Source organism: Macaca thibetana, chromosome 19 (genome assembly GCF_024542745.1).
Source record: "Macaca thibetana thibetana isolate TM-01 chromosome 19, ASM2454274v1, whole genome shotgun sequence".
Taxonomy (NCBI): Eukaryota; Metazoa; Chordata; class Mammalia; order Primates; family Cercopithecidae; genus Macaca; species Macaca thibetana.
The window spans coordinates 34,062,066-34,078,349 of record NC_065596.1 but is presented as its reverse complement, the minus strand read 5'-3'; the positions used below and the strand labels follow the sequence as shown (position 1 = coordinate 34,078,349).

Below are 16,284 nucleotides of genomic sequence, written 5' to 3'. Positions count from 1 at the left end.
GGCCGAGGCACGAGAATCGCTTGAACCCAGAAGGCGGAGGTTGCAGTGAGCTGAGATCATGCCACCGCACTCCAGCCTGGGCGACAGAACAAGACTGTCTCACAAAAAAAAAAAAAAAAAAAAAAGAGAAGAAAGAAAGGAGTACAGTGTGCATCTGAACTAGGAGCCATGAACCCCATGATAGGGGTGTGACGGGACACGATTCATGTTCCTGCCAGTCTAGATGAGAAGCTGGTGCAATGTCCTCACCCCCCACCCCTCAGCCCTACACATAGGCCTCAGCACATTTCACCTGGAGTTCCTCTTAGCCACCCTCATAGGCCTGGTGCCTGCCCTCATCATTGGGGTATTCCTCTGCAAGCTATGGGCTCCAGCTCTGCCCAGCTGTGTCCCCCACCCCAGGGAACAGGAAGCTCATGGCACCAGGCACTCCATGCTCCAGCCCAGCACCTGAAACAACAGACAGTACTTCCCAGAAAACCAAGATCAGGTACAAGCCCACCTGCTTCTGTCGCAGGCAACACTCAACCTGAAGTGCCATCTCCTGGCCTGTAGGTTGAACTGCACAGCCCAATATAAACCTGCCAAAGGCTGGGCACGGTGGCTCACGCCTGTAATCCCAGCACTTTTGGGAGGCCAAGGCGGGTGGATTGCCTGAGATCAGGAGTTTGAGACCAGCCTGGCCAACATGGTGAAACCCTGCCTCTACTAAAAATACAAAAATTAGCCATGTGTGGTGGCATGCATCTATAATCCCAGTCATTCAGGAGGCTGAGGCAGGAGAAACGCTTGAACCCGGGATGTGGAGGTTGCAGTGAGCTGAGATGGCACCATTGCACTCCAGCCTGTGTGGCGGGAGCAAGACTCCATCTCTAAATAAATAAATAGAACCTGCCAAAAAAAGTGCATAGGGCTATAGAAACAAGGCCAAAAACCCTACCCAACGTTCTCTACAATCACACTCCCTAGGGAGTAGGGGAAAGGGGAGGGGGACAATAATAATATAGGGAAACAAAAAAAAAGTTCTATCTGCATGAAAATAATTACAAAAATCAGAAGTGCCAGCGTTTCCAGATGAAAAGGAACCAGTGTTAAGAATTCTGGCACCTGGCTGGGTGCAGTGGCTCACTCCCATAATCCCAGCACTTTGGGAGGCCGAGGCGAGTGGATCACCTGAGGTCAGGAGTTTGAGACCAGCCTGGCCAACATGGTGAAACCCTGTCTCTACTAAAAATACAAAAATAAGCCGGGCATGGTGGCGTGTGCCTGTAATCCCAGCTACTTGGGAGGCTGAGGCAGGAGAATTGCTTGAATCTGGGAGGTGAAAGTTGCAATGAGCTGAGATTGTGCCACAGTCTGGGCAACAGAGCAAGACTACATCTTAAAAAATAAAAATTAAAAAAAAAAATCCAACATCCCTTTATGATAAAAACCCTCAACAAACTTGGCATTGAAGGAACATACCTCAAAATAATAAGAGCTGTCTATGGCGAACATACAGCCAACATTGTACTGAATGGGCAAAAGCTGGAAGCATTTTCCTTAAGAACAGGAAAAAGACAAAGCCGCCACTCCCACCACTTTTGTTCACCATAGTACTGGAAGCCCTAGTCGGAGCAATCAGGCAAGAGAAAGAAAGAAAAGGCATCCCCAAAGGGAATGGAATGAAGAAGTCAAGTCATCTCTCTTCACGGATGATATAATTCTATACCGAGAAAACTCTACTCTGCCAAATGGCTCCTAGAACTGATCAACAACTTCAGTAAAATTTCAGGATATGAAATCAGTGTACGAAAATCAGTAGCATTTCTATACACCAATAATGTTCAAGCTGAGAGTGAAATCAAGAATGCAATCGCATTTACAATAGACACACGCACACACACACACACCCCTAGGAACATATCTAACCAAGGAACTGGAAGGTCTCAACAAGGAGAACTACAAAACACTGCTGAAATGGGCCAGGTGCAGTGGCTCATGCCTGTAACCCCAGGACTTTGGGAGGCTGAGGCAGGTGGATCACTTGAGGTCAGGAGTTTGAGACCAGCCTGGCCAATATGGTGAAATCCCGTCTCTACTAAAAATACAAAAATTAGCTGGGCGTGGTGCTGTGCACCTGTAGTCCCAGCTACTCAGGAAGCTGAGGCAGAAGAATCGCTTGAACCCGTGAGGTGGGGGTTGCAGTGAACTGAGGTTGTACCACTGCACTCCAGCCTGGGTGACATAGTGAGACTCTGTCTCAAAAAACAAACCAAACACTGCTGAAAGAAATCATTGACACAAACAAATGAAAAAACTTTCCTTGCTCATGGGTTAGCAGAATCAATATTATTAAAAAGACCACATTGCCAGGCGAGGTGGCTCACGCCTGTAATCCCAGCACTTTGGGAGGCCGAGGCCGGGGGATCATGAGGTCAGGAGTTAGAGACAAGCCTGACCAACATGGTGAAATATTGTCTCTACTAAAAATACAAAAATTAGCCAGGCGTGGTGGCGGGCGCCTGTAATCCCAGTTACTTGGAGGCTGAGACCTGAGAATTGCTTGAACCTGGCAGGCGGAGGTTGCGGTGAGCCAAGATTGTGCCCCTGCACTCCAGCCTGGGCGACAGAGAGAGACTCCATCTGAAAAACAAAAGGCCATTTTAGGATAAATGCTTGAGGTGATGAATATCCCATTACACTGATGTGATTATTGTACATTGTGTACCTGTTTCAGAATATTTCATGTAACCCATAAATACGTACACCTACTATGTACCCCCAATTTTAATAATTAAAATAATTTTAAAATGGCCATTTACCCAAAGCAATCTAGAATCATCAAACTACCAATATTATTTTTCACAGAATTATAAAAAACGACTGTAGGCCGGGCAAGGTGGCTCATGCCTGTAATACCAGCACTTTGGGAGGCCAAGGTGGGCAGATCACCTTAGGCCAGGAGTTTGAGACCAGCGTAGCCAATATGGCGAAACCCCGTCTCCACTAAAAATACAAAAATTAGCCAGGTGTGGTGGTACGTGCTTGTAATCTCAGCTACTCGGGAGCCTAAGGCAGGAGAACTGCCTGAACCCGGGAGGCAGAGGTCGCAGTAAACTGACATTACGCCACTGCACTCCAGCCTGGGTGACAGAGTGAGACTCTGTTTCAAAAAAAAAAAACCATTGTAAAAGTCATATAGAGCCTAAAATGAGCCCAATAGCCAAAGCGATCTTAAGGCAAAAGAACAAAGCTGGAGGCATGACGTTCCAGCTTCAAACTGTACAAGGATACAATAACTAGGAGCTTCCTGATAGCTGAGGACTTGTAGGCTCCTGTAGAGTAGTGTGCCAAGGGAGGGCGCAGAAACTCTTCACCCCTTCTCCCATACCTCGTGCTATGCATCTTTTCATCTGTGTCATTTGTAATGTCCTTTTAATAAGCCAGTAAATGTAAAACAAAAAAAGTATACAGTAACCAAAACACCATGTTACTGGTACAAAAATAGACACATAGGCTAGGCGCAGTGACTCACGCCTGTAATCGCAGCACTTTGGGAGGCAGAGGCAGGCAGATCATTTGAGATCAGGAGTTTGAGACCAGCCTGGCCAACATGGTGAAACCCCATCTCTACTAAATGTACAAAAATTACCTGGGCGTGATCGTGCGTGCCTGTAATCCCAGCTATCCGGCAGGTTGAGGCAGGAGAATTGCTTGAACCTGGGGGCAGAGGTTGCAGTGAGCTGATATTGTGCCACTGTACTCCAGCCTGGGTGACAGGGTGAGACTCTGTCAAAAAAAAAAAAAAAAAAAAAAAAAAAAAAGGCACATATAGTAATGGAACAGAATGGAGAACCCAGAAATAAAGTCACACACCTACAACCTTCTGATGATGGACAAAGCTGACAAAAACAAGCAAAGGGGAAAGGACTTCCTATTCAATAAATGGTGCTGGAATAACTGGCTAGCCACACGCAGAAGGCTGACACTGGGCAGGGTGTAGTGCGGCTCATGTCTGTAATCCCAGCACTTTCGGAGGGCAAGATGAGATAGCTTGAGTCCAAGAGTTCAAAACCAACCTGGGCAACATGGCCAGATCCCGTCTCTGCAAAAATTAAAGAAAAATTAACTGGGAGTGGTGGTGCGTGTTTGCAGTCTCAGCTACTCGGGAGGCTGAGGTGGGAGGATTGCTTGAGTCTGGTGGGCAGAGGCTGCAGTGAGCCAAGATCACGCTACTGTACTTCAGCCTGGATGACAGAGTGAGACTGACAGCACTCTTAGTGCTGCAATCAACATATGAGTACACATGTCTTTTTGGTAGAACAATGAATGGGATTTTCTTTTCTTTTTCTTTTTTTTTTTTTTTTGAGACAGGGTCTCGCTCTGTCACCGAGGTTGGAGGGCAGTGGCGCAATGGCAGCTCACTGCAGCCTCCGCCTCCTGGGTTCAAGCGATTCTCCTGCCTCAGCCTCCTGAGTAGCTGGCATTACAGGTGCCCATCACCACAACCGACTAATTTTTGTGTTTTTAGTAGAGATGGGGTTTTACCATGTTGGCCAGCCTGGTCTCAAACTCCTGACCTCAAGTGATCCACCCAGCTCAGCCTCCCAAAGTGCTGGGATTACAGGTGTGAGCCACTGTGCCCGGCCTAGGATTTTCTAAAAAACAAACAAACAAAAAAGAATGAAACTGGACTCCTACCTTTCACCATATTGAAAAATTGACTCAAGACTAAAGATTTAAATGTGAGATATCAAACTATAAAAATCCTGGAGTGGGCTGGGCGCAGTGGCTCAAGCCTGTAATCCCAACACTCTGGGAGGCCAAGGTGGGCGGATCACCTGAGGTCAGGAGGCCAGTGTGGGAGAATGGCTTGAGCCCAGGAGTCCAAGAGCAGCCTGGGAAACATAACAAGCCCCCATCTTTTTTGTTTTTCTTTCCTATTTCAGTTCACTGCAACCTGTGCTTCTCAGGTTCGAGCGATTCTCCTGCTTCAGCCTCCCTGGTAGCTGGGAGTCTCGCTCTGTCTCCCAGGCTGGAGTGCAGTGGTGCAATCTCGGCTCACTGCAACCTCCACCTCTTTGGTTCAAGCAATTCTCCTTCCCCAGCCTCCTGAGTACCTGGGATTACAGGCACCCGCCACCACAACCGGCTAGTTTTTATATTTTTAATAGTTTTTATATTTTTAATTTTTAATAGGGTTTCATGATGTTGGTCAGGCTGGTCTCAAACTCCTGACCTCAGATGATCTGCCTGCCCAGGCCTCCCAAAGTGCTGGGATTAAAGGCATGAGCCACTGCACCCGGCCCAGAGTCTTGCTCTGTTGTCCAGGCTGGTCTCAAACTCCTGTCTTCTAGTGATTCTCCTGCCTTGCCTTCTGAAGTGCTGGGATTACAGGTGTGTACCACTGTTCCAGGATCTTTTTGTACATTGTAGGGGATAAGAGCGGTTTTCACATTTTTATTTTTTTTCTTTTCTTTTTCTTTTTCTTAGACATGGTCTTACTCTGACTCCCAGGCTAGAGTGCAGTTCTGCAATCACAGCTCACCACAGCCTTGACCTCTCAGGCTCAGGGGATCCTCCCACCTCAGCCTCTTGAGTAGCTGAGACTACGGGTGAGCGCCATCACCCCCTTCTAAGTTTTCCATTTTTTGTAGAGACGAGGTCTCTCAATGCCATCCAGGCTAGTCTCTTGAGTTCCCGCCTTGGTCTCCGGAAATGCTGGGATTACAAGCGTGAGTCACCATGCCCCGCCAGTTTTCGCATTTTTTAAAGCTTGTAAAAATAAAGAGGAATACGTGACAGAGAACACATGCGCCCTGCAAAATACGTGTCTAGTGAAAGATTTACTAACCGGCCCTTAACAGACAGTTTGCTGACCCTTGGTGCTGTGAAAACTTGTGAAATAAATGACTCCAGGTTTAGTGCAAACTCAGGTGAGGTCACCCCATACCTTTGTCCAAAGAGCAAGTGGAATGCGTGCAGTTATTCTGTTGGTCTTGCTGTGTGCATGTGTTCAGATGGGGCAGCTTTGGGTGATGAGTTTCACTCAGCCACGTGTGCCTAAAAGAGCTCCGAACCTTCCCCATTGCCCTTTGGCTTCCGTAACTATGTAATTACTGCCTCTCTAGAAAATGATGTCTGCTCTGCAGTAAATACTTTCTCATAAATTCTTTATTTTTTATTTTACACATAATAATGACATGTGTTTATGGGATACAGAGTGATAATTTGATTTCTGTACACAATGCGTAATGACCAAATCAGAGTAATTAGCATATCCATTACCTCAAACATTTATTATTTGTATTGCGAACATTCAAAACCCTTCTAGCTTTTATTTATTTATTTAGAGACAGGGTCTCCTTCTGTTGCCCAGGCTGGAGTGCAGTGGTGCAATCACAGCTCACTGCAGCCTCGACCTCCTGGGCTCATGGGCTCAGGTGATCCTCCCACCTCAGCCTCCTGAGTAGCTGGGACTGCAGGTGGGTGCCACCACATCAGGCTACTTTTGTATTTTGTTTTTTAGATATTATATATATAATATATATGTAATTTTTTTTTAAATTTAAAAAATTGTTTTGGAGACACTCACTCTTGCACAGGCTGGACTGCAGTGGCACGATCTCGGCTCATTGAAACTTCCACCTCCTGGGTTCAAGCGATTCTCCTGCCTCAGCCTCCTGAATAGCTGGGATTACAGGCATCTGCCACCACACCCAGCGAATTTTGTATTTTTAATAGAGATGGGGTTTCCCCATGTTGGTCTGGCTGATCTTGAACTCCTGATCTCAGGTGATCCACCCGCCTCGGCCTCCCAAAGTGCTGGGATTACAGGTGTGAGCCACCACACCTGGCTTAATAATGACTTACTTTAGTAAACCTCTTTGACTTCATGGTCACCCCTTGCCCCATGGCTCTTACTGCTTTTTGTAGTTTTTCGTTTGTTTGTTTGTTTTTTTGAGAGAGAGTCTTGCTCTGTCACCCAGGCTGGAGTGAAGTGGTTCACTCTCAGCTCACCGTAACCTCTGCCTCCTGATTTCAAGTGATTCTCCTGCTTCAGCCTGCTGAGTAGCTGGGATTACAGGCATGGGCCACTACACCCGGCTACTTTTTGTATTTTAGTAGAGACAAGCTTTCACTAAGTTGACCAGGCTGGTCTTTAACTACTGACCTCAGTCGATCTGCCTGCATAGGCCTCCCAAAGTGCTGGCATTACAGGCATGGGCCACTGCGCCTGGCCACCTCTGGGCTTTTTTTTTGGAGACAGAGTCTTGCTTTGTCTCAGAAAAGTGCACTGGCTTGATCTCAGCTCACTGCAACTTCCTCCTCCCCGGTTCAAGCAATTGTCCTGCCTCAGCTTCCTGAGTAGCTGAGGTTGCAGGCGTGCACCATCATGCCAGGCTGATTTTTGCATTTTTAGTAGAGACAGATTTTCACTATGTTGGTCAGGCTGGTCTCAAACTCCGGACCTCAAGTGATCCACTCCCCTCGGCCTCCCAAAGTGCTGGGATTACAGGCGTGAGGCACCGCGTCGGCCCACCTCTGGGCTTTTTATGTAGACTTTGGATTTTGCTCCTTGAACCAAGAGTCCTGCCTGACACACATTCTTCCCACGTTTCCTTCTGTGAACTAACCGTGTCCTCCCAGGCTGTCTTCCTGTGCCTTGGCTGCGTCCCCTATGGCCAGGCCAGTGCTGCCTTTCTGCACAGTCTCCTTGTTTCTCAGTATTCTCCCCACCCCCACCCCCACATCCCTCTAGCTTCCTGTCACTTATCTTCCACCTGCTTCTCCTCTTCACACTCTGTCCCTTGCTCTTCTCTTCCTACCCCACCCAGCTCCTCCTCTGTTTACACGGGAATGCCGGGAAGGGCAGTGACCCCACCACGCGTGTTGCTCTTGGTGGCGAGGAGGGGACCCTGGGCCCCTTCTGCTCATGTTGGCGTAGGGTCCACAGGGGAAAGGGGCACTAAGCAGGATGATGCTGCGTATGAGGTTGATTCCTAAGGGTACTGAAGCCTAGACCAGAAAGATACCCAGCTCTGAAACCTGGGTCTGGAACCCCTTCCCCTGAACAAGCTCCCTCACTTCCCCACCACCCCTGGAGCATCTGAATCCTTAACCTAATGCTGAGGTATTTGGAATCCGAGAACTAAGCAGCTTTGATTGAAATGTAACCCTACCCCTGAGGTAAATCAAACAAGCAGGACTTTAACCCTATATTCTGCATCCTTTGCCAACCTTTATAGGACACCCCTGAGCTCTAACCACACCACCATCCCCCGTGCCTAAGGTTCTCCTGCAGGAGGTAGCGTCTGCCCTCCATCTCCGCAGCTGCACTCAGGAGCACTCCAGTCCTCTCCTAGTCCTAAGGCCTCTCTCCAGGACTCTATCCCTCTCTCCCAGAATTCATCCCCGAGCTCTAACCGTCCCTTCCCACGCACCAGGCCCTCCCATGCCCATTAGCCACTCCTCTGCCCCCTCAAACTCACTCCTATGGGGTCTAGAGTCCTCCCCAGCCTATATTCTCCGATTCCTACTATGGGCTCTGGTCCTTTCCCTAAGATAGTCCTACCCTCAACCTAGGACCATCTTAAGATAGTTCAGTTCTCTCCCCTGAGTCTGTCCTCACCTCCCCCAGGACTCTGTCAGAGGTGTTTGAACCAGAGTGACTCCATTTTGAGTGTGGGTTGGGAAAATGAGGCTGAGACTTGCTGGGCTGCATTCTGAGCCTCTGGATGTTTACAGTTAAGGGACAAATTAATAATGGTTACTGAACAGACCCAGATGTGGGCGTGTTCAGATATCCTGATCTCTGGAGAACAAAGGCATTCCTAGTTTTGCTTTAAAGATAATATCAATTCTTGCAAAATAATGAAAAAAAAAAAAAGGAATCCTTTATCACAAACCCTTGTAGCAGAGCACATCTCCCCATATATGTGCGCATTGGACCTAGGGTGGATATGTTCCTCCCAATTTCAGGAGTGTCCTACACTGTCTATGGAGCAGCTGTTCTTTCACCACTTTTTCTTTTCTGTTTTTGAGATGGAGTCTCCCTCTGTCACCCAGGCTGGAGTGCAGTGGCGTGATCTCAGCTCACTGCAACCTCTGCCTTCCGGGTTCAAGTGATTCTCCTGCCTCAGCCTCCCGAGTAGCTGGGACTACAGGTGTGAGGCAACACACCTGGCTAATTTTGTATTTATAGTAGAGATGGGGTTTGGCCATGTTGGCCAGGCTGGTGACTTCAGGTGATCTACCCGCCTCGGCCTCCCAAAGTGCTGGGATTACAGGCGTGAGCCACCGCACCTGGCCCTACCACTTTACTTTCTTAATAAATTTGCTTTTGCCTTACACTGAGGACTTGTCCTGAATTCTTTTTTTTTTTTTTTTTTGAGATGGAGTCTGGCTCTGTCCCACAGGCTGGAGTGCAGTGGCACGATCTCGGCTCGCTGCAAGCTCCGCTTCCTGGGTTCACGCCATTCTCCTGCCTCAGCCTCTGGAGTAGCTGGGACTACAGGCGCCCGCCACCACGCCCGGCTAATTTTTTTGTATTTTTAGTAGAGATGGGGTTTCACCATGTTAGCCAGGATGGTCTCGATCTCCTGACCTTGTGATCTGCCTGCCTTGGCCTCCCAAAGTGCTGGGATTACAGGCGTGAGCCACTGCGCCCGGCCGCTGAATTCTTTCTTGTGTGAGATCCAAGAACTGTCTCCTGGGGCCTGGACTGGCACCCCTTTCCTGTAACAACTCTACTCCGGGCCCTTACCCCTTCCCCAGGACCAGTCCGCTCACCTCCCTCCCGCCCTGTCCCTGCTGTGGGGCACCGCCAGGATTTGGCAGAGGTGCAGTCTGCTGGCGGGGTTCCTTCTTGAATAGGTCGTGTTTCAATATCCAACCAAGAGACCTGCTCATCTTTGATTTTCTTTATTAATAGTTGACAAATAATAATTGCATTATATTGATGGAGTACAAGGTGACGTTCCGATACATGTATACAATGTGGAATGATTAAATCAAGCTAATTAACATCCATCACCTCACTCCCTTATCCTCCTTCTTTGTGGCGAGACATCAGAAACCGACCTTGTTACTGTGATTTTAATCTGATCATCCTGGTGACTGTCTACAGTGACGGCACATTGTAGTTTTACTCTACAGTTCCTTGATGAGCAATGACATTGAATACACTTTCACTTACTTGTTGGCCATTTGGTGATTTTCTGTTGAGACGTGCTTAAGTTTTCTCCCCTTTAATTTGATTTTTTTTTTTTCCAACTTGAGGGATTCTTTATATTTTCTATGAGAGTTCCTTTGTCAGGTGTACTGTAGAGCAAATATCTTCTTCCAGTCCTGTTTCTTGTCTTTCCCCTATCTTAACAGCATCATTTGACGAACAGAACTTTGTACTTTTGATGAAGTGTAACGACTTTTTATGTTTGCTGTGTTTTGTGTACTAAGAAATCATTGCATAACCCACGGTTGTGACAATAATCTCTTAATGTTTTCTTCTAGAAGGCTCAATGGTCTTTTCCAGACTCATTGCACCCACAGGGAGTTTTCTTGTAAAAATTCACGAATGGCAACACAAATGGTAGTAATGATCATAAAAACAACAGTTAATATTTATTGAACTTATACAATATTCCAGTTACACTTTCAAAGACTTTACATGTACCAAACATTTAATTTCCACAATAGCAGTCTCAGGTAGATGTGACTATCCTTATGTACAAATAATGCACAATAGTGTCTGTGTGCCAGACAACGCACAGGGGTAGTGAGCCTTTGGCCCAGTGTCTCACAGGGAGGAGGGCGGGGGATGGTGGGAACAACTGAGAGAGTGGGTGCCATGACTAAAGGCTTTTTCACATGTTACATTAGCAGGGTTATTCCACAGATGCCACGGAATAAAGACAGAATGGTATTGGTAGTCTTTATGTATTCATTAAACTAACCTACACAATAAAAACGTCTACACCAAAAACACAATCATTAAGAAAAAGTGATTTTTCCACAATTCAAATTTGCCTCTAGAATGACTTCTGATATTCTGTAAGCAGAAGAGTGATCAGTGGGCTGGATGCAGTGGCTCACGCCTGTAATCCTAGCACTTTGGGAGGGCAAGGCAGGTGGATCACCTGAGGTCAGGAGTTCAAGACCAGCCTGGACAACATGGTGAAACCTGTCTCTACTGAAAATACAAAAATTAGCCAGGCGTGGTGGTGCACTCCAGCCGGGGCAAGAGGGAGACTCTGTCTCCAAAAAAAAAAATAAAAATAAAAAAACAGTGATCAGTGAAGGCTTTCTTATGTTAAACTGTACCATGATTTTTCCTCGTGTTGAGGAAGGAATGGATGTAGTCTAGAGGCCTTCCTACATTCTTTGTACAACAGTCCCCTCTCACCTGAGGGGAATACGTTCCAAGACCCCCAGTGGATACCTGAAACCACAGATAGTACTCTGTTTTTTTCTTGTACATATATACGATACTATATACTACATTTTTTCCTGTACATACGTATCTAAAGTTTGATTTATAAATTAGGCACAGTAAGAGATTACCAACAGTAACTAACAAAATAGAACAATTGTAACAATATGCTGTCATAAAATTACATGAACGTAGGTATCTCTCTCTCCCAAAATATCTTATTGTCATGTAGATCTTAGCAACCTCAGTATATGATTTTTTTTCTTTTTCCTTATTGAGAACTTTCAACATTTCACTTAAAAGGAAGCACTTTGTGGCTTCTCTTTGGCATATCCAAATCACTGGCATCACTACTCTTGCTCTGGGGCCGCTGTTAAGCAAAGCAGGGACTGCTTGAGCACAAGCACTGTGATGCTATGACAGTCAGTCTGATCACCAAGACGGCTACTAAGTGACGAGCAGGGTGGGTAGCGTAGACAGCGTGATTGTGCTGGACCAAGGGACGATTCACAGCCCTGGCCGGTTAGAGCCGGACAGAGAGATTTCATCACGCTACTCGGAAGGGCACACCATTTGAGACTCACGCATTCGTTATTTCTGGAATTTTCCATTTAATATTTTTGAACTGCAGTGGACTGCAGATAACCAACTGTGGAAAGCGAAACCACAGATACGAGCGGGCTACGGTGTTCAAGAGGCTCTTCAACTGTTGTGGATCCTCTGATGTTCTCGGAGATGGTTTGGGTGGGTACATGCCTTCCCGCATTCCTTACATTCGTAGGATTTCGGCCCACTGTGCGTTTTCTGATGTTGTGTAAGCTGATGGCCGTGACTAAAGCTCTTCCCACATTCTGTACACCCGTAGGGTTTCACCCCGGTATGAATTCTCTCGTGTTTCACAAGGCTGGACCCATAAATGAAAGCCTTCCCACACTCCTTACATTTGTATGGGGTCTCGCCCGTGTGGATTCTCTCGTGCTGAGTGAGGTGGTAGCCGCAGTTGAAGGCCTTCCCGCACTCTGTGCATTTGTATGGCTTCTCGCCCGTGTGTATCCTCTCGTGCTTCACGAGGCTCGAACCCCAGCGAAAGGCCTTCCCGCATTCCTTACACTCGTGAGGCTTCTCACCGGTGTGGATCTTCTGATGCTGAGTGAGGTAATTGACTCGAGTGAAGGCCTTCCCGCACTCTTGACATTCATAGGGTTTCTCACCTGTGTGAATTCTTTTATGCTGAATGAGGCTTGAACCACAAATAAAGGCCTTCCCACAGTCTTTACACTCGTAAGGCTTCTCCCCACTATGAATTCTCTTGTGCTGAATAAGTTTATACACACGGCTGAAGGTCTTCCCACAGTCTTTGCATTCGTAGTCTTTCTCCCCAGTGTGGAATCTCTGGTGCTGAGTGAGCTCATCACCACGCCGAAAGGCCTTTCCACAGTCTTTACATTCATAGGGTTTTTCACCAGTATGAATTCTCTTATGAATAACGAGGCTTGAACCCCATCGAAAAGCCTTCCCACAGTCTTTACACTCGTACGGCTTCTCCCCAGTATGAATTTTTTGATGTTGAGTAAGCTGATTGCCCCAACGGAAGGCCTTCTTACATTCTTTACATTCATAAGGTTTCTCGCCAGTATGGATTTTCTGATGTTGACTAAGTTGATAGCCACGACTAAAGGCCTTCCCACACTCCTTACATTCAAAGGAATTCTCCTTATGATGTCTCTGATGTGGTCGAGAAGCGGTACCTTCTCTAGTAGCAGGCCTTTTTACATAATTGATGATCATTTGATTGACATACCTCCCTCTCGAGCGCTGCGGTCTTTCAAGCGTACCTTCGCATATCCAGTTACGGCCAAGGGATTTACTTCTTCTATCTGAATTCCTTTTGGAAGCCCTTATTTCATGAATGCTTTTTCCTGTAGGTAAACTCTTATTCTCATATGCTGACTCCAAATCTGGGAAAAAAGAACATAGTTTGTTTCCTTTAGAGGGACACAAGTACAAACAAACCTAACCACAAACCAAAAACTTGTCTAATAGTAATAAAAATTATCCAGTAGAATAAATGTGAATCACCCAGGGCTCTTGTTAAAATGTAGATTCTATTTCTGGCACAATACTTAATGAGAATTCCTTGGAGACATCTGTTTTAAAGTCAAACATGAAAAAGGTCCCCACAATTAGTCCTATTATTTCCTATTTTGAAGATGAAAACAAGTATTTGTAGATGATGTGATGGTATACTTGGAAAATCAAAGAAAATCAAATATAGAAGTACTGTAACAAAACAATATGCAGTTGGATGCTGTGTGTAAAGCATTCTGAAACTGATACACATATATGTCAGCAGTATTACTAAAAGTAACTGGGTAAAGGGCTGGGAGTGGTGGCTCACGCCTGTAATCCCAGCACTTTGGGAGGCCAAGGCAGGCGGATCGCCTGAGGTTGGGAGTCCGAGACCAGCCTGACCAACATGGAGAAACCTTGTCTCTACTAAAAGTACAAAATTAGTCAGGTGTGGTGGCACATGACTGCAATCCCAGCTACCTGGGAGGCTGAGGCAGAAAAATTGCTTGAACCTGGGAAGCAGAGGTTGCGGTGAGCTGAGATCATGCTATTGCACTCTAGCCTGGGCAACAAGCATGAAACTCTGTCTCAAAAAAAACCAAAAAAAACAAAAAACAGGCTGGGCGCAGTGGCTCATGCCTGTCATCCCAGCACTTTGGGAGGCTGAGGTGGGCATATCATGAAGTCAGGAGTTCGAGACCAGCCTGGCCAACATGGTGAAACCTTGTCTCTACTAAAAATACAAAAATTAGCTGGGCGTGGTGGTGGGAGACTGTAATCCCAGCTACTCGGAAGGGTAAGGCAGGAGAGTCGCTTGAACCCAGGAGGTGGAGGTTGTAGTGAGCCGAGATTGTGCCACTGCACTCCAGCCTGGGTGACAGAGCTAGACTCCGTCTCAAAAGAAAAAACAACAAACAAACAAACCCCATCTCTACTAAAAATACAAAAATCAGCCAGGCATGGTGGTATGTGCCTATAATCCCAGCTACTTGGGAGGCTGAGGCAGGAGAATTGCTTGAACCCGGGAGGTGGAGGTTGCAGTGAGCCAAGAGAGAGACTGTCTCAAAAAAAAAAAAAAAAAAAAAAAAAAAAAAAGCAACTGGGTAAAAGAATACAACATTCAAAAGCAACAAAAAAGATAATCTACAAGACTACATTTAATTAAAAATGTGAAAAAGTTTAGAACAATAATAAGAAAAAGTTTAGAACTTGAGCATCAAGAAGGAGGCTAACTGCAAAGGACTGAGAAACAGCAAACGTTTAAATCTATGAGTTCATAAGGATACTACAAAATGTTAAATGGCCAGCTTTGGAGCATGCTAGGAAACCAATCCTCTATTATAAAAACTGACAATTGGCTAGGTGCGGTGGCTCACGCCTGTAATTCCAGCACTTTGGGAGACCGAGGCGGGTGGATTACTTGAGCTCAGGAGTTCAAAACCAGTCTGGGAAACAGCAAAACCCTGGGAAGCAGCAAAACCCTGTCTCTACAAAAAAAAAATATAAAAATTAGCCAGGCGTGGTGGTGTGCACCTATAATCCCAGCTCCTCGGGAGGCTGAGGTGGGAGGATGGCTTGAGCCTGGGAAGTCAAGGCTGCAGTAAGCCCAGACTGCACTACTGCACTCCAGCCTGGGTGACAGAGTAAGACCCTGTCTCAAAAAAACAAAAAACAAAAAACAAAAACAACGTAAAAACCAACAAAGGAAAAGAACAAAGTTTTTATCCTCGTTATCCAATATGAACAGTGCCACTGCATGAGCAATTAGCAGATGAAACAAAGTTTCTCTTAAAATTACAGGCTAATAAATGAAGGGGCAGTGATAGGCACGCAGCATTTGAGCCCCAGTGTAACGAATGTGAGCACTGCCAATGACCGCCAACGGCAAAGAGCTACAACCAGATACTAGGTGCCTCATGGTAGAGGTACATGACCAGCACCCAGGAAGCGGTATTGCCAACACCTAGATAAAAGAAAAAGAAAACGGGTGCTTAAAGCGGGGCTAACCCACTTTCAGGAATGATGAAGGGCAGAGGATCACGTCACCTCTACCCCTGCTACTAAAGGCGTGGCCCACAGACCCGCAGCACCAGCAGCACATCAAATGGGGTTAAATATGACAGGAAAAACAAGGTGACAGGGAAATGGGGTGAAGATCAAGTTCGTGGTAAGTTTTTTTTTTTTTTTTTGGAGACGGAGTCTCGCTCTGTCACCCAGGCTGGAGTGCAGTGGTGCGATCTCGGCTCACTGCAAGCTCCGCCTCCCGTGTTCACACCATTCTCCTGCCTCAGCCTCCTGAGTAGCTGGGACTACAGGCGCCCACCACCATGCCCGGCTAATTTTTTGTATTTTTAGTAGAGACAGGGTTTCACCGTGTTAGCCAGGATGGTCTCGATCTCCTGACCTCCTGATCCGCCCACCTCGGCCTCCCAAAGTGCTGGGATTACAGACATGAGCCACCACGCCTGGCTAAGATCTTTCTTTCCTAGAGGCTTTGGGCCTGAACCTTTGGAGAAAGCTTCTCCAACACCTCAGGGTGTGCCTGTTCCCTGCCCAGCGGGGATGCCCTTTGTACGGGTGGCTAACTGGCTCTCACTTTCCTCGGTATTGTTGTCTTGTCTTTTCCCTCACAACCATCAAGGCTCTTTCCCTTAATTCTGTAAGACAGTACATCTGGCTTAGAAATGATATGCCCTCCTTTAAAAAAACAAAATGCTAGAGGACATAGAACTTGAGGAAAAATTTCAAGCTCAAAACTTTAAAAATTCTTTTTTTTTTTTTTTTTTTTGAGACAGAGTCTC

At 46.5% G+C, this 16,284-nt stretch overlaps 1 protein-coding gene across 14 annotated transcripts in view; it reads right to left on the bottom strand.

Annotated features, from left to right (window-relative positions):
• Positions 1-9,885: 9,885 nt before the first annotated feature.
• Positions 9,886-16,284, bottom strand: part of ZNF331 (zinc finger protein 331) — a 41,909-nt gene continuing 35,510 nt past the window's right edge. For all 14 annotated transcript variants that reach the window (XM_050771401.1, XM_050771399.1, XM_050771400.1 and 11 more), the window contains one exon: positions 9,886-13,371. In XM_050771401.1, coding sequence (XP_050627358.1) covers positions 12,116-13,371 — 1,256 coding nt within the window. In that variant the 3' untranslated portion in view covers positions 9,886-12,115. The remainder of the gene's footprint in view (positions 13,372-16,284) is intronic.